Source organism: Salmo trutta, unplaced genomic scaffold, assembly GCF_901001165.1.
Source record: "Salmo trutta unplaced genomic scaffold, fSalTru1.1, whole genome shotgun sequence".
Taxonomy (NCBI): Eukaryota; Metazoa; Chordata; class Actinopteri; order Salmoniformes; family Salmonidae; genus Salmo; species Salmo trutta.
Window position 1 is genome coordinate 364,447 of NW_021822688.1, and position 23,166 is coordinate 387,612.

The following is a 23,166-nucleotide window of genomic DNA, read 5'->3' on the forward strand; positions in this document are numbered from 1 at the left end:
ACAGTCTACTGTCTACCTAGTGTGTGGAGTAACAGTACAGTCTACTGTCTACCTAGTGTGGAGTAACAGTACAGTCTACTGTCTACCTAGTGTGTGGAGTAACAGTACAGTCTACTGTCTACCTAGTGTGTGGAGTAACGGTACAGTCTACTGTCTACCTAGTGTGTGGAGTAACAGTACAGTTTACTGTCTACCTAGTGTGGAGTAACATTACAGTCTACTGTCTACCTAGTGTGTGGAGTAACAGTACGGTCTACTGTCTACCTAGTGTGGAGTAACGGTACAGTCTACTGTCTACCTAGTGTGGAGTAACGGTACGGTCTACTGTCTACCTAGTGTGTGGAGTAACAGTACGGTCTACTGTCTACCTAGTGTGGAGTAACAGTACAGTCTGTCTACCTAGTGTGTGGAGTAACAGTACAGTCTACTGTCTACCTAGTGTGGAGTAACAGTACAGTCTACTGTCTACCTAGTGTGGAGTAACAGTACAGTCTACTGTCTACCTAGTGTGTGGAGTAACAGTACAGTTTACTGTCTACCTAGTGTGGAGTAACATTACAGTCTACTGTCTACCTAGTGTGTGGAGTAACAGTACGGTCTACTGTCTACCTAGTGTGGAGTAACAGTACAGTCTACTGTCTACCTAGTGTGTGGAGTAACAGTACGGTCTACTGTCTACCTAGTGTGGAGTAACGGTACAGTCTACTGTCTACCTAGTGTGGAGTAACATTACAGTCTACTGTCCACCTAGTGTGGAGTAATGCAATTGTTATCATTATTGTTTAAGTAACAATGGAAAAGGGAATTGTTATCAGTATTGTTTAAGTAATGTAATAGAAAAGAGAATTGTTATCAGTATTGTTTAAGTAACGTAATGGAAAAGAGAATTGCATTACAAAGCCAAATAATAAGCAAACAGTCAGTAGGACAGGGTAACATTACCGTTAGAATACCAAACAAAATACTTGCGAATGGCAAACAAATAGTCCTAAATGACTTGTAGTGACTAATGTTAGCAACAGGTGTTAGCCACCTAACTAGCTAGCTAGCATCCTAACTTACCTCGAATGGCTGGAGCTTTGTCCCCCATGGAAAGACAGTGGGAACAGAACACAGTTTCAAACAGTCCCTATTTTAGTCAGTGGCCACAAAATGATCACTGCACACTGATAACCGCAACTGCTGAATGACTTCAGGTGCTGTATCAACACTACTCAGAATGTTGGATGGCCTGTAGCCATGCCTGACGCAAATCTCTATTGCTTTCACGGGCAGGAAAGAAGTGAAAATGTGCTGTTTGTCTGATCTGACAAGGGGTATTATTGCACCTCATTTTGGCCAGACAGGTTTCCCCGTTCGACTGTGCCAATACTACTACCACAGATAAAACAATGGGTTAGAAACATCTCTGCTACTACTATTAGCTAACATCTCTTTGTTTACTTACTGTTGTCCTGACTTCCTTTCTCGAAGACCAAAAGCTGAGACGCTCCTTCGTCCTGCCTCCTGTAATTATCCATCTTAGAACCAGGAAGGAGAGCATCAACCGGATGACAGACGGTATAGAAAACCTTACGCCAGCACCAAGTAGGTCGTTGCTGTGTTTGACCTGTTACATCAAAATACATTTATTTGGCAAGTCAGTGTCAAGTCATCAATCACTGCTTATATAACGAGAAATAGCCATTGTTTTTTTATGCATTTTAGGTGATTTCGGGAAATGTAGCTTTGCAGAAATCTAAATACGCAAACATTGGACCTAAAAACGGCCTGGATTGATGAAAATTGGCCAGGCAAGTGTTGTAAAGGGCCCAGAGGTGTTTAACCCTCAGGGTTTAGAGTGGAGAGAGAAGCTGTGGTGGGGTACAGTGTATGTCTAAGCCAGGATAGGGGCTGGGTATGTGTGTGTTGGTGGGTGGGGGCTGGGGTTTGTTGTCTGTATTTGAGGGCTTGAGCTGCCATTGCATAGGTCAATGTGTCTATGTCTGTGTCTGCCTGTCTGTGTCTGCCTGTCTGTGTCTGCCTGTCTGTGTCTGCATGTCTGTGTCTGCATGTCTGTGTCTGCATGTCTGTGTCTGCCTGTCTGTGTCTGCCTGTCTGTGTCTGCCTGTCTGTGTCTGCCTGTCTGTGTCTGCCTGTCTGTGTCTGCATGTCTGTGTGTGTGTTTTGCTTCTGACGAGGAGGAAGTAGCAGTGTTTGCTTAAACTAAGCACGCTCAACCATGTGGGATGATTTAGCGGGAACAACTCCACCCCAAACCCCTCCCCCCTGCTCTCTCCCTCTCCTTCTCTCCCTCTCTCTCTCCATTTTTCTGTCTCTTCTTTTCTCTCTCTGTCCCTTCCTCTTTCACTCCCTGATGATAAGAAAGGGCGAGGAAAGGAAAAGGGAGAGAGGAAGAGAGGACAGAAAAGAGAGAATAATGTTTTGGAAGTGAGTGGGGAAGAGGGAGGATAAGGAGGACGGAGGGAGGGATGGAAGGAGCGAGGGAAGGAGGATGGGAGATAGACATCATGCTAACCTTGACCTCTAACCCCAAGCCTTAGCCCCTGACCCTAACTGTTTGTCAGACCCCTTATGATCATTGACCCCACATCATTACAAATAACAGTCAATAAATCATGTCGAGGTTCCGTCTGCTGAGTTGTGGTGTTGTGGTGCTGTGTTGTGTTGTGGTGTTGTGTTGTGGTGTGGTGGTGTGGTTGTGGTGTTGTGGTGTTGTGTGGTGGTGTGGTTGTGGTGTTGTGGTGTTGTGCTGTGCTGTGTTGTGGTGTTGGGGTGCTGTGTTGTGGTGTTGTGGTGTGTTGTGGTGTTGGGGTGTGGTGCTGTGTTGTGGTGTTGGGGTGTGGTGCTGTGTTGTTGTGGTGTTGGGGTGTGGTGCTGTGGTGTGTTGTGGTGTTGTGGTGCTGTGGTGTTGTGGTGTGTTGTAGTGGTGTGATGCGGTGGTGTTGTGGTGTGGTGCTGTGTTGTGCTGGTGCTGTGTTGTGGTGGTGCTGTGTTGTGGTGTTGTGGTGCTGTGGTGTGGTGCTGTGTTGTGGTGTGGTGCTGTGTTGTGGTGTTGTGGTGTGTTGTAGTGGTGTGATGCTGTGTTGTGGTGTTGTGGTGGTGTGGTGCGGTGGTGTTGTGGTGTGGTGCTGTGTTGTGGTGGTGCTGTGTTGTGGTGGTGTGGTGCTGTGTTGTGGTGTTGTTGTGGTGCGGTGCTGTGCTGTGTTGTGGTGCTGTGGTGTTGTGGTGTGTTGTGGTGTTGGGGTGTGGTGCTGTGGTGTTGTGGTGTGTTGTAGTGGTGTGATGCTGTGTTGTGTTGTTGTGGTGCTGTGTTGTGGTGGTGTGGTGCGGTGGTGTTGTGTTGTGGTGCTGTGTTGTGGTGTTGTGGTGCTGTGGTGTGGTGTGGTGCGGTGCTGTGGTGTTGTGGTGTGTTGTAGTGGTGTGATGCTGTGTTGTGGTGCTGTGTTGTGGTGTTGTAGTGCTGTGTTGTGGTGTTGTTGTGTTGTGGTGTTGTGGTGCTGTGTTGTGGTGTTGTGGTGTTGTGGTGCTGTGTTGTGGTGTTGTTGTGTTGTGGTGTGGTGCTGTGTTGTGGTGTTGTGGTGCTGTGTTGTGTTGTGTATGTGCACTTGGACTAGGTGCATTTCCATATGATGGAGTGTGCATGAGCCTGTGGCCAGTGTGTGTTTTATATTCACCGCTGGTCTCAGTAAGGGTAGGTCTGTCTGAGCTCCTGAGATCCAGGGGGTATGGGGGGCTCACATAGAGCTCTCCCCAAGATCAGTGCCTCAATTTGGGCTACACATGGCTCTGGCTGAGCCTCTGGCTCTGGAGCTGTGGGATTGGGAGAGGAATGAAGAGCTAGAGGAGGAGGGAGATGAGGACGGGGATGAAAAGGAAAAGGCCTGGGTGTGTGGCTGCAACCATCAACAGAAGGCATTTTGGGAAGGAGAGATCAGATTGGTCGAACCCGTATACATTAAAACCAGTAGATAGTTATAGCTCTGATATAATCCACGTATTCCTGTGGAAAACTCCCGATGGCGGATGAAGCCAGAACTATTTGAATTTGAAGTGTGCTATTATTGATGAATGGGGCTGAATGGCACCAAAAAAAAAGTGGTTGTAACTAGCAAAGGATCATGGTCGATGTAGTCGTTTTCATCCTACCTGAGAGAGTCATCCCAATGCTGCTGGGTGCACGTGGAAAGAGCGTGCATGGGGGCGTGAGCCGTGATTGGTCGGTGTCAGCACGTGGTCCTGTGTGAGGACAGATGTAGCAGTCAGCATGGATCACTACTTAATTCAATATCTCCATTTGTTGTGAACTTTAAAATAATTCACAGTGGGGATTGAACTTGGTCATAATAAACACATTTTAGAGGCCAAAGCAGACCTCGGGGGGAAAAAATAGTTTGGTCGTCCTGGCGATCGTAATTTACAAAGGCTTTCTAGGGCAGACCGGCGCTTTTGGCACTGCTAGGTTGCTACGTGGTAGCCGACCAGAAGAGCTCATGACTTCCTGCTCCAGACCGGACACTGGGGGCCTGGTCATACCTAGTTAGTTGATACGACAATGTGATAGTTGTTTGTGGTTCTTTTATGTATGTTGTGTGTGTTTGCACGCTGTAGTCTCCTGCAATGTTTTGATGCAGGAACGGAGTGGCGCTGTAGCTTCTCTCTCTCTCTCTTTCTCTCCCTGGGCTGGCCTTAGCCTTAGCGTTAGCGTTAGCAGCTACGTGGCAGTAGCTGTGTGTGGCTGGGCAGGGGGCCAGGAGGCCAGAAGGCAGTAAACCCACAGCCACACACACACACACACACACACACACACACACACACACACACACACACACACACACACCCACACACACACACACACACACACACACACACACACACACACACACACACACACACACACACACACACACACACACACACACACACACACACACACACAGCCAGCCAGCCAGCCAGCTGCAAGAGGAGCAGGAGGAGGAGGTGGGAGGGAGTGCTCACTGAAAGACACGCATCTGCTCAGTCTATGGACTAATAATATAATGCTAACACTGCTACTTGTTTATGCTAGTGTGTGTGTGTGTGTGTAATGAAAATGATTAGACTTAGGCTTTGTGGGCTAATACAGTCTTGTGGCACACATGGTTTCAATCCCAGTAGGTCACTCTTCTCCCTTCTCCTCTCCTCATCTCTCCCGTGGGGGTGTGTGTGTGTGTGTGTGTGTGTGTGTGAGGGAGTTGTCCTTGTCTGGCGGTGTGAGTGTTATCTTAGTCCAGGCGGTGTGTGTGTGTTATATAACTCCGTCTGGCCATGGGAATACACTGCTGTTTCACTTCTCTTCCTCCTTGTTCTAACTCTGTCACAGCCTATCAGAGAGCAGAGGCCTATTTCAGCCAATCAAACGCCTAGTGTCAGAGTTGTCTCTTGCTTCTTTTCTCTGTGTTTGTTTCAGAGAAGGAGTCAAAATAGAGAGAGGAGAGAGAAGGAGAGAGAAGGAGAGAGAGAACCCAGAGAGATTAACAAGAGAGAGAGGGAGAGAGAGAACCCAGAGAGATTAACAAGAGAGAGAGGGAGAGACATGTCAGAGAGACAGTGAGAGGAGAGAAAGAAAGAATAGATAATGAAAGAGAAGGAAAAAGGAGAGATGGAAATAGGAGAGATGGAAAGAGGAGTGAAGGAAATAGGAGAGATGGAAAGAGGAGTGAAGGAAAAGGGTGATATGGAAAGAGGAGTGAAGGAAATAGGAGAGATGGAAAGAGGAGTGAAGGAAATAGGAGAGATGGAAAGAGGAGTGAAGGAAATAGGAGAGATGGAAAGAGGAGTGAAGGAAATAGGAGAGATGGAAAGAGGAGTGAAGGAAATAGGAGAGATGGTAGAAAGAAAAGGAGAGAGAGAGAGAGAGAAGTGCTGATCCTGTCGTTTCCTGGGCCAAGTACTGACACGTCTGAAGTCAGCGCTTTCTGAACCACACACACATACACACACACCTCGTCTACTGAATCATCTACAGAATGACTGGTATTCACAGGAGAAAGACGGGAGAGAGAGAGAGCCTGGTTCCTCTCTAGGTTTCTTCCTAGGTTCCTGCCTTCTATGGAGATTTACCTGGATTTCGTCACCGTAGTAACATGTACCAGTCTGTCTGGTCTAGGGCTGGGTGGAATACCGTATTTTACTGTATACTGGTATTGATGTACAGACCGGTTTGGGTTTTTACTTTACCCTCTGCAACGGTATTTCAATGTTTGGTTTGTTACATGTCATACACCACTGTGCCTTGTGTAACATCTGTTTTTATAGTTTACTCTGCTTCTTGAGTCGTTTCTCTCCCTAGGCATGGGCGGTATACCGTATATACAGTATAATGTATACCGTATATACAGTATAATGTATACCGGGGTATTTGGAAATAGCCACGGGATGGTTTTTCAATACTGTTGAAAGTTAGACTTTTTTTTTTTAATACATTTGAATATTCGTAGCTACTTTTTAAGTAAATACCTGCAGTCAACTTGTGCAATACGTTATGAGATAAAGGACATGGAGTTCTTCATTTCACCTGCCACATCATTTTTCATTATGTAGCTTACAGGTAGTCCCCAGTCACGTGGAGTTTGTTTACAAGCACACCACCATCAGAGACCAGAGCCTTGTTGTGCAGGGAGCGCCAGGTGATCTAGTGACTGTATGGAATTCACAACTAAATGTTTGCCAGCTAGATATCTTCTAACTGTTATGTTAACTGTCTAAATGTGCCAAATGCTCTGCAGTTGTGCATTTGGTTTGCTAATTTAGTATCTAGCTAGGTGGTTAGCTTCTACTAAAATCAAGCTTTGGAAGGTAACAGCAGAGAATCCCCTGCTGGGTCAAGAGTCTAGCTGTCTAATATTTGTTGTCTGGGTACAGCAGACTGTGAGTAGCATTTTTTTTATTACTAGAACAACTTTATGAGCTGGGATGTCTGTACTGAAAATAGTTTAGGACATAGACTGTATAAAAGGTTGGCGATGCTTGTTAGCATTGATTACAAAGGCTCAGCGGGGTTTGAAAATATCTCCCCTTGTGTTCAGTGACGGTATTACTGAATATCCCTGTATGGCACAAGGTCGGTATGACCATCTGGATACCTCCCAAGCCTCTCCCTCCCTCTCTCACCAAGCCCCATCCCCTGTCACTCAAGGAGCGCAGTTGTTGTTGCTCGACCACGCGGTGTTGCCAGTTTAGTGACTTTGTCGCTATATTTAGAGAGTTTTCAGACCCCTCCAGTGATTTTTCTTGGTAAAAGAGACAAATTCAGCTACTTTTCAGGCTGCCTTTGGGAGTTTTGCCACGGTTTTGATTACATGTAGTGACTTAGCCCACTAAGTTCTGTAGCAACCTAGAGTGGGAAAAGCTGTCCGGGCAACAGAAGTCACAGCAAGGCAGAGAAGCACACGGGGAGGGGCTGAAAACGCCATGTCGGGAACCGCAGCTGTGCCGCAGCAAGGCAAATTGGTGCTGTGACGTCGTCACGGCAACGGCAAATACTTCATCTAGCGACAAATCAAGGAGCCAATAGCGATTCTCACTGAGAGATAGTTGGCACCACTGTGACCGCGAGACTACTGGCCCTTCGCTCTTCAGTCTGCATGGTCAATGTAGCAACAAGATGTTGATGACAACAATGCTGCTTCCCACTTTGCCTCCTAATTTCTGGCCCATATCATGCAGCCCTACATGGCAGTGTGGAAATGACAACAAATGATTGCTGGAAATCAGAAATTGCTGAAAATGTTGAAAAGTTTTTTGGTTGAAGTTTGATTAGACGAGCAGAATGGAGAAAGACCCATGGAAATCACTGAGAATGTCACTGCTTATTATTCAAAATCAATACCGTCAAATACCGTCATACCGTAAACAATTAGGAACATATTATGCTATGTAGTACTGTCTGTTTCTACAACTTCCTACAGTTGTAATGTGTGTGTGCCTGTCCTTCTATTTCCTTCCTCAGGTGTTAAATCAAGGCTCTCTAAAAGCCTACCCCCAAGGCCTCAGCTCTCACAGTGTACATAGAGACCTGTTTAAACGTGTGTGGGAGGCATTCCACCCCACCCGTGCTGAGTTCCTCTCTGTGGATGACATATCATTACAGCAATTACAGGGCAGAATAACTACAACTACGAACACGCACGCACACACACACACGCGCGCGCGCACACACGCACACGCGCACACGCACACACGCACACACGCACACACACACGCGCACACACACACACACGCACGCACGCACACACACCCACACGCCCGCACACACACACACACACACACACACACACACACACACACACACACACACACACACACACAGCCTCTCTCTCTTTCTTGTAGGTATAGAGACAGCATACTCTGTTTGGAGCGAGTCTGTACACACACACACACTGCACATGTGGCAGAAAGCTGGCAGGCCAGGGAATCCTGGGAGAGTCCCGTCGCCTATACAGAGCCTCTCTGTCTCTGAGTGTGTGTTCTCCTCAAAGTTAACATTCTTACCCCGTTCTCTCTCCCCTCCCCCTCCTCATATCTCCCCTACCCACTCTCTCACAAAGGTACTCCTATGTTTGTGTGTGTGTGTGTGTGTGTGTGTGTGTGTGTGTGTGTGTGTACTCCTGGTCTGAATACCTTTTTTAGGGCCAGAACAGTTGAATGGGACAGTTTCCCACCATGTGTAGAGTAGTAGTAACCATTACACTGCACAATACACCCTTTCAAGCTGTTTCCCTAAAACCTGCATGATAACTATCCTCTAGAGGAGGAAAGGAAAGGCAGCACGACGTTTGATTTAAAAAGGCCTTTATAAATACATTTGATAGATTGATTGATTGTGCGTTTCTCTCGCTATTGATCTGTAGTTGGCTGAAGTGTTGTTGTCATTGATAATGTCTGGAGCCTGGAGTTTTCCCTGGGCAGGTCACATGGTATGAGGGATGAGAGGAACTTTTCAGTTGCTAGTGTGATGCTCTAGGAAAAACTCCAGGCCCTAGTGATGTCATCTCAGCCCGTCTGCTAGCATTTGGCTCCTCTCTCTACTGTAAACACACACACACACACACACACGCACACACGCACGCACATGCACGCCGGAGGAAACAGCTAGCAGTATGCATACCTGCATGTAGAGCTCATGTCTCCCTTTTTTCAATCCTTCATTCCTTCTTTGACCTCGCATAGCACTGCAGTTGTTCCTTTCCCCTTCTCTCTCTCTCTCTCTCTCTCTCTCTCTCTCTCTCTCTCTCTCTCTCTCTCTCTCTCTCTCTCTCGCTCTCTCTCTCTCTCTCTCGCTCTCTCTCGCTCTCTCTCGCTCTCTCTCGCTCTCTCTCGCTCTCTCGCTCTCTCGCTCGCTCTCGCTCGCTCTCTCTCGCTCTCTCTCTCGCTCTCTCTCGCTCTCTCTCGCTCTCTCTCGCTCGCTCTCTCTCTCGCTCTCTCGCTCTCTCTCGCTATCTCTCTCTCGCTATCTCTCTCTCGCTCTCTCTCTCGCTCTCTCTCGCTCTCGCTCGCTCTCTCGCTCTCTCTCTCTCGCTCTCTCGCTCTCTCTCTCGCTCGCTCTCTCTCGCTATCTCTCTCTCGCTATCTCTCTCTCGCTATCTCTCTCTCGCTATCTCTCTCTCGCTCTCTCGCTCTCTCTCTCGCTCTCTCTCTCTATCTCGCTCTCTCTCTCTCTCTCTCTCTCTCTCTCTCTCTCTCGCTATCTCTCTCTCTCGCTATCTCTCTCTCTCGCTATCTCTCTCTCGCTCTCTCTCGCTCTCTCAATTCAATTCAAGGGGAAACATATGGCATAGGAAACAAGTGAAATAGATAATAAACAAAAGTGAATTAAACAATACAAATTAAACAGTCAACATTACACTCACAAAAGTTCCCAACTCTCTCCCACTCTGTCATGTGGGGGAGACTTGATGTGGACAGACAGTCTGTTAGGTGGATGAGAAGCCTCGGGTCAGGAGTGACAAGCTGTGTGTGTGTGTGTGTGTGTGTGTGTGTGTGTGTGTGTGTGTGTGTGTGTGTGTGTGTGTGTGTGTGTGTGTGTGTGTGTGTGTGTGTGATTACTGTGGCATGCTGAGGTCAGGTTCTGAATGACTATGTTCTCTTTATCCGTGGGGAAGTGTGTGGGTGTATGACACCTTAGTGTCTCGTGTGTAATGTTATATTAGAGAGGCGCTGTTACACAGGACTCTCTGTCTAACAGCAGACACACACATGCACACACACACTCCAGACAAGTGGATGATTGTGTTCCTGTGGAATTTTTCAATCAGACTTTTTATCCTCTCTGGAAATCAATACCGTCCCTTATACAGTACACTAGGAAAGGAATGATGTCTGTGTGGGTTTCCGTGTGTGTGTGTGGGTTTCCGTGTGTGTGTGTGTTTCCGTGTGTGTGTGTGTTTCCGTGTGTGTGTGTTTCCGTGTGTGTGTGTGTGAAACGCTGCGTCAGTATAGGGTCATCAGTTCTGTCTAATTCACCCACATTACTTTTGCAGACAGTGCACCATCTCTCCCTCAATCTCTCCTCCTCTCACTCCCTTTGTTTCGCTCTGTTCCTCTTTCTCTCCTGTGGTCTGTGTGTGTGTGTGTGTGTGTGTGTGTGTGTGTGTGTGTGTGTGTTAAGACAGGGCGATATATCCAAGTAATTTGAATGTATGTTTTTGCGTATATTCCAAATAGTTTCTATGTCCACATGTCTCCTTCGCTCCTTCTGTGCTGTGTGTGCCTTCCCATTTACACCAGAGATCTGTATATAATGATCAGATGCTCATGTCTCCGCCCTGACAATGGGAGTCGTTGTTCTAAAGTCATGTAGGCAGGCGATAAGCTTAGGACAGAGTTTGGCGAGAGTGAAACGTCTCACTTCGCCTCTTCCTCTCTGTTTACACACACCAAGCCCCTCCCCCTGCCACTCACAACAACAAAGATGAGAGATGACTTTTTCCCTCTCTGACAAGTGGTTTCAACTCGCTCATATGGACACGGAAACTCACAGAGAAGTTATTTTACTGTGATAGAGGAGAAGTTAACTTTCTACCGATACCCTTGTTATGTCTCAACTCCTCAAACTGCGTGAAGAGCAGACGCTACTAAACAGGAGTATCGATGAACATTGATTCTGGAAAATGTCTGCACAGTTTGTCGCACGCAGCATTGCTGTACCAGGTTCCGCTAGCAGCATTTTAGCAGTCTGTGTTTTCTAAATGTGCAATACGCATTAAACACAATTATATAAGCAATTGGCAACTCGTTCTTATTCTGAGAAGTAAGGTTGGCCACTTGATTTCAACATCTGAACAAAGTGGACAGGCTAGCATGCTGGTCAAACAGTTGGAGACGGACAGAAGGGTGTGTTCATAACAATTCAACTGTTACTTCTACCTTGTTAGCGAGCAAATACATCCAAGTTGGCTAAACTTGAAATATAAAGATTAGCTGGCTACTTACTAGCACGTGGGCTTGTACTTGAGAGATTGTTGATGAGACCTGTGTTCCTTTTCTATAATGCCCGTTACAAGATGTTAGTCGTTATTAGTGAATGTGCATCATGCATGGTTCTAGTAAAAATGTGTAAAAAACAAAAAGGGGGCATTTCCATAGACAGACTTGAAAGCCAGTGATTATTGCAGCAAAAAAAGCAGATGAAACTATTTGGATAAAATAATGACATTATTAGTGGGTCTTATGGTTGTGGAAAGCCCCCGACGTGCTGCACCAGCAGCATCGGAACGACACCGGCCTCGGGGACGACCACAGAGACGTGGTGCAGCGGAACGACACCGGCCTCGGGGACGACCACAGAGACGTGGTGCAGCAGAACGACACCGGCCTCGGGACGACCACGGGGACGTGGTGCAGCGGAACGACACCGGCCTCGGGGACAACCACGGGGACGTGGTGCAGCGGAACGACACCGGCCTCGGGGACGACCACGGGGACGTGGTGCAGCGGAACGACACCGGCCTCGGGGACGACCACGGGGACGTTGGTGCAGCGGAACGACACCGGCCTCGGGGACGACCACGGGGACGTGGTGCAGCGGAACGACACCGGCCTCGGGGACGACCACGGGGACGTGGTGCAGCGGAACGACACCGGCCTCGGGGACGACCACGGGGACGTGGTGCAGCGGAACGACACCGGCCTCGGGGACGACCACGGGGACGTGGTGCAGCGGAACGACACCGGCCTCGGGGACGACCACAGAGACGTGGTGCATCGGAACGACACCGGCCTCGGGGACGACCACGGGGACGTGGTTCAGCGGAACGACACCGGCCTCGGGGACGACCACGGGGACGTGGTGCAGCGGAACGACACCGGCCTCGGGGACGACCACGGGGACGTGGTGCAGCGGAACGACACCGGCCTCGGGGACGACCACGGGGACGTGGTGCAGCGGAACGACACCGGCCTCGGGGACGACCACGGGGACGTGGTGCAGCGGAACGACACCGGCCTCGGGGACGACCACGGGGACGTGGTGCAGCGGAACGACACCGGCCTCGGGGACGACCACGGGGACGTGGTGCAGCGGAACGACACCGGCCTCGGGGACGACCACAGAGACGTGGTGCATCGGAACGACACCGGCCTCGGGGACGACCACGGGGACATGGTTCAGCGGAACGACACCGGCCTCGGGGACGACCACGGGGACGTGGTGCAGCGGAACGACACCGGCCTCGGGGACGACCACGGGGACGTGGTGCAGCGGAACGACACCGGCCTCGGGGACGACCACGGGGACGTGGTGCGGGTCGGTCAGGGCCAGTTGCAGCTGCTGTAGTTGCGGCAGCGTCGGACAGGCCATTCCTGCTGTCTCCATTTAGAGTCGGTTATTCTGTCACGTATAAAGATCGGAGACAGGTGCAGGAATATGTAATAGGGGTTTTTAATACCCCACCCAAAATACAATATGCCATGAAAAGGCACGGGGACGAAGTCCAAAACAAACACATATATAAAATACACAGGGATGTAACCCAAACAAAAGAGCGAGGTTAAATTTCTAAAGATTACACGGGACCAGACCCATAATAACAATACACGTTGCACAAAAGCCAAAACAACAAAACACATGTTCTCACAAGACCAATGGGAACAATAACCCACAAGACAATGGTGAACAGAGGGCACATATATACCATACTAATCAGGGGAATTGGAATCAGGTGTGCGTAATGAGACAGTTTAGTGATGCCTAATAATCATTTGATTATTGCTGACTGTTTAAATGCAGTGTATTTCACCATTAATTGAACAGCAAAGCTTATTTAGAGAAAACATTAAAAAATAGATGTATAAATCGTGAATTGCCCATAAATTTGAAAATATTGAGATAGGATGTTTAGGCCAACCCTAGGGTGTCTGTTTGTGTGTGTGTGTGTGTGTGTGTGTGTGTGTGTGTGTGTGTGTGTGTGTGTGTGTGTGTCTCTGTGTCTGTGTGTGTGTGTGTGTGTGTGTGTGTCTGTGTCTGTGTCTGTGTGTGTGTGTGTGTCTCTGTGTGTGTGTGTGTGTGTGTGTGTCTCTGTGTCTGTGTGTGTGTGTGTGTGTGTGTCTCTGTGTCTGTGTGTGTGTGTGTGTGTGTGTGTGTGTGTCTCTGTGTCTGTGTGTGTGTGTGTGTGTCTGTGTCTGTGTGTGTGTGTGTGTGTGTGTGTGTGTGTGTGTGTGTGTGTGTGTGTGTCTGTGTGTGTGTGTGTGTCTGTGTGAACAGCAGCATTGCTCCTATAGTCATTAGTCAGCAGCTCTTTAGTAGTGATATCACTCAGCAGCCCCCAATTACAACACCTACCTCACCTGCCTCCAGAGAGTGGTGTGTGTGTGTGTGGGGGGGGCTGTAGTGCAGTGCTGAAGTCAGTATCTGGAGCTAAAATGGTTCTGTGTGTGTGCCAGTTTGTGATGTACGATTTGTTTCAATGAACATTGAGGCCATAGGCCTTTTGATCTCTCTCTCTCTGTAGGCCAGACCAGTCTGTATGTGTACTCTATGTCATTTATGTAGTAACGTAGAATTTAACTCTCTCTCTCTGTAGGCCAGACCAGTCTGTATGTGTACTCTATGTCATTTATGTAGTAACGTAGAATTTAACTCTCTCTCTCTCTAGGCCAGACCAGTCTGTATGTGTACTCTATGTCATTTATGTAGTAACGTAGAATTTAACTCTCTCTCTCTGTAGGCCAGACCAGTCTGTATGTGTACTCTATGTCATTTATGTAGTAACGTAGAATTTAACTCTCTCTCTCTGTAGGCCAGACCAGTCTGTATGTGTACTCTATGTCATTTATGTAGTAACGTAGAATTTAACGCTCTCTCTCTTGCTTGGTCTCCCTTTCTCTCTTTCCCTCTCTCTCTCTCTCTCAAGGTAGGCCAGGCCAGTGTGTGTATGTAATGTAGTATTTCTCTCTCTCTCTCAAGGTAGGCCAGGCCAGTGTGTGTATGTAATGTAGTATTTCTCTCTCTCTCTAAAGGTAGGCCAGGTCAGTGTGTGTATGTAATGTAGTATTTCTCTCTCTCTCTCAAGGTAGGCCAGGCCAGTGTGTGTATGTAATGTAGTATTTCTCTCTCTCTCTCAAGGTAGGCCAGGCCAGTGTGTGTATGTAATGTAGTATTTCTCTCTCTCTCTCTAAAGGTAGGCCAGGTCAGTGTGTGTATGTAATGTAGTATTTCTCTCTCTCTCTCAAGGTAGGCCAGGCCAGTGTGTGTATGTAATGTAGTATTTCTCTCTCTCTCTAAAGGTAGGCCAGGTCAGTGTGTGTATGTAATGTAGTATTTCTCTCTCTCTCTAAAGGTAGGCCAGGCCAGTGTGTGTATCCATGAATGTACGTCACTATGATGATGACCGACCAGCTGATGGACTTAGCTCCGCCTCCGCGGCTGAACGGGGAGCTGCCTCTGATGCAACACATGGTTAATGACGCAGCGCAACAGGTTGGTAACACACACACACACACACACACACACACACACACACACACACACACACACACACACACACACACAGACACAGACACACACACAGACACACACACACACACAGACACACACACACAGACACACACACACAGACACACACACACACACACACACACTCGCAATGTACAATTGCCATGTGAAGGTGTCCCGCTCAAGCCCTTCCCTGAGGGAAATCCTTAAGGAGCGTTTTCATTGTAACACCCAATAAAGAAGGTTCCTACTAGAGATCATAGAGGACTGTCAGACAGGCTGGTCAGATGACTATCTGCAGAAGACACAGAGACGGGCTGTGTGTGTGTGTGTGTGTTGTCTACCTGTAGAGGAAAAAGCCCTCAGGTAACAGTTGAAGACATAACAGATGAACATACAGATTGTTTGTTCATGGATGTAGTACTTTATCACTACAAGCCTTGTGTGCGTGTCTCTATGTGATGGGGCTCTTCTCTGTAAACCTGGGTAGCCCGCTAGTACGCGCCATGGTTCCCATAGCAACAGCAGCAGCAGACAAAGCAGGAAGTGTGTGTGTCCGTTTGCGTGTGAGGGAAAGGGCGAGAGCAGCTTAAAAGTCGCTATGGGAAGAGGTGGATTGAACAGGCTGGGAAGAAGACACATCTGTAGCACGTTTAGTGTGTGTTCGCTTGGCTTGTGTGTTTGTGTGTGTGTGTGTGTGTGTGTGTGTGTGTGGTGTGTATGAATGTGCCATGGCAGGACATGTGTTCCATGTCTACAGCCACAGTCTCAACAACCTCCACATGGACACCATGACGGTAAGATGCTTCACACTCAAACAGACCCCAAATATATGCAGTGGTCTTCAGTGTTTGAGGCCTGGGGGCTGTCAGAGAGTGTGTGTGTGTGTGTGTGTGTGTGTGTGTGTGTGTGTGTGTGTGTGTGTGTTTGTCCTGACTGAGTGTGAGTAATGTCTTCGATTCCTTCTCATGTATGTCTGTGATCGATATGCTGTGTCTGAACTGGTCTGTTATCGTTGTGTTTTGTCTGATCTGTCTCTCTGGTCTCGGCAGGTGATCCTGGTACAGGTGAATCCAGGGGAGACCTTCACCATCAGAGCGGAGGACGGCTCGCTGCAATGCATCCAGGGTAGGTCGCACACTTATGACATCACAACCCTAAGCCCCAGTTACACCTGTCTCGTTTTGATGACCTCATCCCTGTTCTCTGTTGACATCACAACACTGTTGATGTGTGTGTGTGTGTGTGTGTGATATTCGATGGCTTGTGTTGTACTATAAACATGCTGGTATATAACAAGCTATTATAGACCAGGGGGATTCCTGTAACTCCAAGGGTGTGTCTCACTCTGATGACATCACAACAGAGTGAGATGTAAATCTCCCTCCCTGAATAGGGCCTTTGTATTTCTCTCTCTTTCTCCCCCCCCCCCTCTCTCTGATGAAGGGTCTCTTTCAGACAGTACAGTCTTGGCTCAGACAGCCCCCCTCCTCTACCCCCTCTATGTTATTCTAGCTAATTACCGCACCCCCCATCCTCTACCCAGTGTGTAATTCAATTAGGTCTCAGAGCTTTTGTCAGAGGCCAAAGAGACAGACATCCAGACAGACAGACAGGCAGGTTGTACTGCCAGAGTCTCTGAGTGGGTAGGATAGGTTTCCAGACCAGTGTCAGGTACAGGTTGGGCCAGACAGTGTATGGGTTAAGGCACTTGCAGACTAGGTTCTGTTTGCTCCTAGCAGAACTTGGCTAGGCCAAAGCCAACGTCTGTGGTCGCATACTCCATTAATTACCTTTCACTGCAGTGGGCTGAATCAGGGTCACGCAGTGTTTCTTGGTAGTCTTAACCAAATCTACTTTGAAACAAAAGTATACACCTCACACACATGGTTATGGGCTTAAAAAGAAGACACCTGGTACCATGTCAGATATAGAGTTGAAATGTATTACATTTTAAGTTTGCATTTCAATATTACACTTCATATACATCACAGAAGACTGAAATATACTACATGACCAAAAGTATGTGGACACCTGCTCGTCGAACATTCCAAAATCATGGGCATTAATATGGAGTTGGTCCCCCTTTTGCTGCTATAACAGCCTCCACTCATCTGGGAAGGCTTTCCACTAGATGTTGGAACATTGCTGCGGGGACTTCCATTCAGCCACAAGAGCATTAGTGGTATCGGGCACTGATGTTGGGCGATTAGGCCTGGCTTGCAGTCGGCATTCCAGTTCATCCCAAAGGTGAGGTCAGGGCTCTGTGTAGGCCTGTCAAGTTCTTCCACAACGACCGATCTCGACAAACCATTTCTGTATGGACCTCGCTTTGTGCACGGGGGTATTGTCATGCTGAAACAGGAAAAGGCCTTCCCCAAACTGTTGCCATAAAGTTGGAAGCACAGAATAGTCTAGAATGTCATTGTATGTTGTAGCGTTAAAGTGTCACTTCACTGGAACTAAGGCGCATATCCCGAACCATGAAAAACAGCCCCAGACCATTATTCCTCCTCCACCAAGCTTTACAGTTGGCACTATACTTTACAGTTGGCACTTTACAGTTGGCACTATGCTTTACAGTTGGCACTTTACAGTTGGCACTATGCTTTACAGTTGGCACTTTACAGTTGGCACTATGCTTTACAGTTGACACTACTTTGGGCAGGTAGCGTTCTGCTGGCATCCTCCAAACCCAGATTTGTCCGTCGTACTGCCAGGTGGTGAAGCGTGATTCATCACTCCAGAGAAAGCATTTCCACTGCCCCAGAGTCCAATGGCGGCGAGCAACCAAGGACAGACGATTTTTAGTCAGAATTAATCTTAGATAAATCAAGAAATCTGTAATACATTTTTTGTGTTTTTACAGAGGTCTCAGTCGTGCAATTATTATAAAAAAATGTTTTACCTCTTTTTCTCCCCAATTTCATGGTATCCAGTTGGTAGTTCCAGTCTTGTCGCATCGCTGCAACTCCCGTACGGACTCGTGAGAGGCGAAGGTCGAGAGGCGTGCGTCCTTCGAAACACAACCCAACCAAGCCGCACTGCTTCTTGAGACAATGCCCAGTTAACCCAGAAGCCAGCCGCACCAATGTGTCGGAGGAAACACCGTACACCTGGTGACCCGGTCAGCGTGCACTGCGCCTGGCCCGCCACAGGAGTCGCTAGTGCACGGTGGGACAAGGACATCCCTGCCGGCCAAACCCTCCCTAACCCGGACAACGCTGGGCCAATTGTGCGCCGCCCCATAGGTCTCCTGGTCGCGGCCAGCTGCGACAGAGCCTGGACATGAACCCAGAATCTCTAGTGGCACAGCTAGCACTGCGATGCAGTACCTTAGACCACATGGCCACTCGGGAGGCCCCAGTCGGGCAATTTTACACCTAAGACATTTGGTGCAATATTTCACAAGTGAACAAAATGTGCATGAAAACTAGTCATCTCACGTTGAATGACAACAAACACTTCATAGAACAATCCGGTCCATAGTTCCCATCTCTAGCGTTGACCTATCACAGACGAAGGGAGGTAGACTTCAGCTACTGAACTTGGACTTGCCTCGAGAGAAAAAGAACAGAGGGAAAAAAAAAAAACTGCCGAACACAAGAACGAATAAAAACTTCTCTAAATCTCGTCATAATATATGCAGGAAGTGTTTGGACTAGATAGCATGCGACAGGATTTAGGGTTAGACAGTGTGTCTGTGTGTATAGGGGGTGTTGCTTTGCACGCTCAGGTTGAGGAAGCAGACAGGAGAGGTCACTGGAACAGACCCCCCACTACGACCACACACACACACACACACACACACACGCTCAGGTCACTGGGTTTATTGAGAGTTGGGGTGAAGCAGTGTGTTTGAAGACCAGTTGAGCTGTTCTTTATAGTGTGATTACTGAGACCTCAGAGCAGTGTGTGTGTGTGTGTGTGTGTGTGTGTGTGTGTGTGTGTGTGTGTGTGTGTGTGTGTATTACAGAGACTGGAGTTTTATATAAAGTAACCTCTGTTTAACTAGAGTACTGTGGTACACACACTGCTCTGACTGCACCATCCAATATACTGCACTGTCCAAAGACAGATTCTTCAAGACAGAGTCTCTATCTCACTCACTCGTTTCCCCTCGCTCTGTCTAGGGTTCAATACCGGTGACCGGTATCCCGGTACTTCCCAACCAAGCTCCTTCCTGTATTCTCGATAAAGATAATGAAGGGTCCCGTGGACCAATAATATAAAAATGTTATGCCACTAGTTTTTGATCCACTTAACTATTTTCCCTTACCTTCTCTCCCCTCTCTCCCCTTACCTTCTCTCCCCTCTCCCCCCTATCACTCTCTCCTCTCTCCCTCTCTCCCTCCCCGAACGTTCCCACACTCACATCAAAGGCAGTGACTATAGAGTGTGTGTGAAAGCACCATGCTCTGGAATGTATGTGTGCGTGTGTGTGTGTGCTTTTGCCACAGCCATCCTAGAGCTGGCGGGATAATAGATTTATGTGTGTGACATCTGTAGGCTTTTGCTGTTGAATTGCTGTTACATGTATGGGTAATGTAGTGGGTAATGTACTTTAAAGTATTTCCTGAGCAGGGCGGCTGTTGCAGCGGGGTAGTGTAGTTGAACGTATTTCCTGAGCAGGGCGGCTGTTGCAGTGTGGGTAATGTAGTTTAAATTATTTCCTGAGTAGAGCGACTGTTGCATGGTGGGTAATGTAGTTTAAAAATTTCCCTGAGTAGAGCGGCTGTTGCAGTGTGGGTAATGTAGTTTAAAGTATTTCCTGAGTAGAGTGGCTGTTGCAGTGTGGGTAATGTAGTTTAAAGTATTTCCTGAGTAGAGTGGCTGTTGCAGTGTGGGTAATGTAGTTTAAAATATTTCCTGTGCAGAGCGCCTGTTGCAGTGCGGTTATAGTTTCATGTATTTCCTGAGCAGGGCGGCTGTTGTGGCCCCTTCCACTTGCCCCATTGATGTGTGTGCCATCTGCTCAAAGCCAAGAAACTCTTTGATTCTCTCTCACCGACACGTCATACCTTTCCCATATCTCTCTTTCTCTCTCTTTCTATATCCTTCTTTATCTCTCTTTATCTATCGCTCTCTCGTTCTCTATCTTTCTCTAAGCCAGTTGTATGTAACATATGGTATGTTGTACTGTAATTACCCTGCGCGCAAAACTGGTTGCAGTCAATGAATCAGGTTGTATTCTGGTTGCAAAAGGACGTTTTGTCCACATCTTTTTAGCAACCAGAAAAATACATCTTTATCTGATTTAAATGACCAGATAAGGTAAAGATGACGTCATAGTCATGGTGTTGTCTTTACCTGGTTTAGTTGTAATCTGGTTCAATGCCAACTTCTCATCCAGGAAACACATTTACACCCAGGGAGCTTGGGTGGGCTTAGTGTTGGGTAGGCTCAGTGTTGGTTATACTTAGTGTTGGGTAGACTTAGTGTTGGGTGGGCTTAGTGTTGGGTAGGCTCAGTGTTGGGTGGGCTTAGTGTTGGTAGGCTCAGTGTTGGGTGGGCTTAGTGTTGGGTAGGCTCAGTGTTGGGTGGGCTTAGTGTTGGGAGGGCTCAGTGTTGGTTATGCTTAGTGTTGGGTAGGCTTAGTGTTGGGTAGACTTAGTGTTGGGTGGGCTTAGTGTTGGGTGGGCTTAGTGTTGGGAGGGCTCAGTGTTGGGTAGGCTTAGTGTTGGGTGGGCTTAGTGTTGGGTAGGCTCAGTGTTGGGTAGACTTAGTGTTGGGTGGGCTTAGTGTTGGGAGGGCTTAGTGTTGGGTGGGCTTAGTGTTGGGAGGGCTTAGTGTTGGGAGGGCTTAGTGTTGGGTAGGCTTAGTGTTGGGAGGGCTCAGTGTTGGGTAGGGTTAGTGTTGGGTGAGCTCAGTGTTGGGTGGGCTCAGTGTTGGGAGGGCTTAGTGTTGGGTAGGCTTATTGTCGGGAGGGCTTACTGTTGGGTAGGCTTAGTGTTGGGAGGGCTCAGTGTTGGGTAGGCTTAGTGTTGGGAGGGCTCAGTGTTGGGTAGGCTTAGTGTTGGGTAGGCTTAGTGTTGGGAGGGCTCAGTGTTGGGTAGGCTTAGTGTTGGGAGGGTTCAGTGTTGGGTAGGCTTAGTGTTGGGAGGGCTTAGTGTTGGGTAGGCTTTGTGTGTGTGTGTGTGTGTGTGTGTGTGTGTGTGTGTGTGTGTGTGTGTGTGTGTGTGTGTGTGTGTGTGTGTGTGTGTGTGTGTGTGTGTGTGTGTGTGTGTAGTGCGTTGGGTTCCACTAGGTTTGGGAAAGCTGTCACCATGAGAATGAAAAACCTCTCCAGATGGTGTGTAATGGTATTTGGGCCCACAGGGCATGGGCTGTCTGAGTGAGTGTGGTTCTGTTTGCATGATCTTTGGAGACAACTAAATCATGAGAAAACAAAAAGATAATTACTTGACACATTGGAAAGAATTAACAAAAAACTGAGCAAACTAGAATGCTATTTGGCCCTAAACAGAGAGTACACAGTGGCAGAATACCTGACCACTGTGACTGACTCAAAATTAAGGAAATCTTTGACTGTGTACAGACTCACTGAGCATAGCCTTGCTATTGAGAAAGGCCACCGTAGGCAAACCTGGCTCTCAAGAGAAGACAGACTATGTGCACACTGCCCACAAAATGAGGTGGAAACTAAGCTGCACTTCCTAACCTCCTGCCAAATGTATGACCATATTAGAGACACATATTTCCTTCAGATTACACAGATCCACAAAGAATTTGAAAACAAACCCGATTTTGATAAACTCCCATATCTACTGGGTGAAATACCACAGTGTGCCATCACAGCAGCAAGATTTATGACCCTTTGCCACAAGAAAAGGTCAACCAGTGAAGAACAAACACTACTGTAAATACAACCCATATTTATGCTTATTTATTTTCCCTTTTGTACTTTAACTATTTGCACATCATTACAACACTGTATATAGACATAATATGACATTTGAAATGTCTTTATTCTTTTGGAACTTTTGTGAGTGTAATGTTTACTGTTCATTTTTATTGTTTATTTCACTTTTGTTTCTTATCTCTACTTGACTTGCTTTGGCAATGTTAACATATGTTTCCCATGCCAATAAAGACCTTGAATTGAATTGGAGAGGGAGAGGAGAGACCACATTCTGGGTGAACCCACTTCCTCTCTCTCTGACCCCTGCGTCCCCTGTCCTGTACAGTATGTTTGGTCTGCCAGTTCACTGAAGCCTGAAACTCTTCGGACCACTTCAGGCAAAATGGGGGGGAAACAAACCTTGCTCTATCGGTGTGTGTGTTTGCTACTGAGAGAGTGCTTTTCCAGATCTGGAATTCTTGGCTTCCTGGAAGCTCAGGGATCAAGTGGAGCAGTCCTCCCTCCATCCCTCTCTTCTCTCTGTCTCTTGCTGTCCCACTCTCTCGTCCTATCTGGTGTACTTTTCCCTTCAACATCAGCTACCTATGCCTCTTTGTCTTCTCTTTCGTTCCTTCTTTCTGGCTTGTAGGGGAAAGCCCTTTTCCTTCTGCTCAGCTGTGATAGGCTCAGAGATGAAAGAGGCAGCTGTGATAGGCTCAGAGATGAAAGAGGCAGCTGTGATAGGCTCAGAGATGAAAGTGGCAGCTGTGATAGGCTCAGAGATGAAAGTGGCAGCTGTGATAGGTTCAGAGATGAACGAGACAGCTGTGATAGGCTTAGAGATGAAAGAGGCAGGAAGTCAGGGTCTGGGGCGGGGCTTAGCCTTGGGGAGCGAGGGGTGAGAGGAGAGACTGGAAAGAAAAGGAGCGGAAGAGAGGGACCAAGAATTGTGTGTGTGTGATAGAGATATATAGAGCTAGATAGAACATGGGTAAATGCAATGTAATGTCTTGCATTCTCTCTCCTTCTTCCTCTCTTCTTCCCTTTTCCACGTCCCTACTTTTTGTCTGATAAGCCAAAAGCCCCGGGACAGCACACACACACACTGGAATGTTGAGTGGGGAAAGTCCCTGCTTATTTAGAATTTCCAGTATTCTTTCCACTGACATTCTAAAGAACCCTCTCTCCTTCTCTCCCTCCTTCTCTCCCTCCATCTCTCTCTCTCCTTCCCTTGGTCTCGCTCTCTTTCTACCTCTGTCTCGCTCTCAGTCTCTCTATATCTCTCCCTCTCTCTCTTTCCCTTCCTCCCTCTCTCTCTCTCTCTCTCTCTCTCTCTCTCTCTCTCTCTCTCTCT

The 23,166-nt window shown here is 47.8% G+C and overlaps 1 protein-coding gene across 5 annotated transcripts in view; it reads left to right on the forward strand.

Annotated features, from left to right (window-relative positions):
• The window catches only part of fndc3ba (fibronectin type III domain containing 3Ba), a gene marked incomplete at its 3' end in the record, with an annotated part of 84,123 nt that overhangs the window by 17,920 nt on the left and 43,037 nt on the right, over nucleotides 1-23,166 (forward strand). For 2 of the 5 annotated variants that reach the window (XM_029744675.1, XM_029744678.1), the window contains 2 exon segments: nucleotides 14,817-14,956; nucleotides 16,024-16,099. In XM_029744675.1, the coding sequence (XP_029600535.1) occupies nucleotides 14,846-14,956; nucleotides 16,024-16,099 (187 nt within the window). 5 annotated transcript variants of the gene reach the window in all.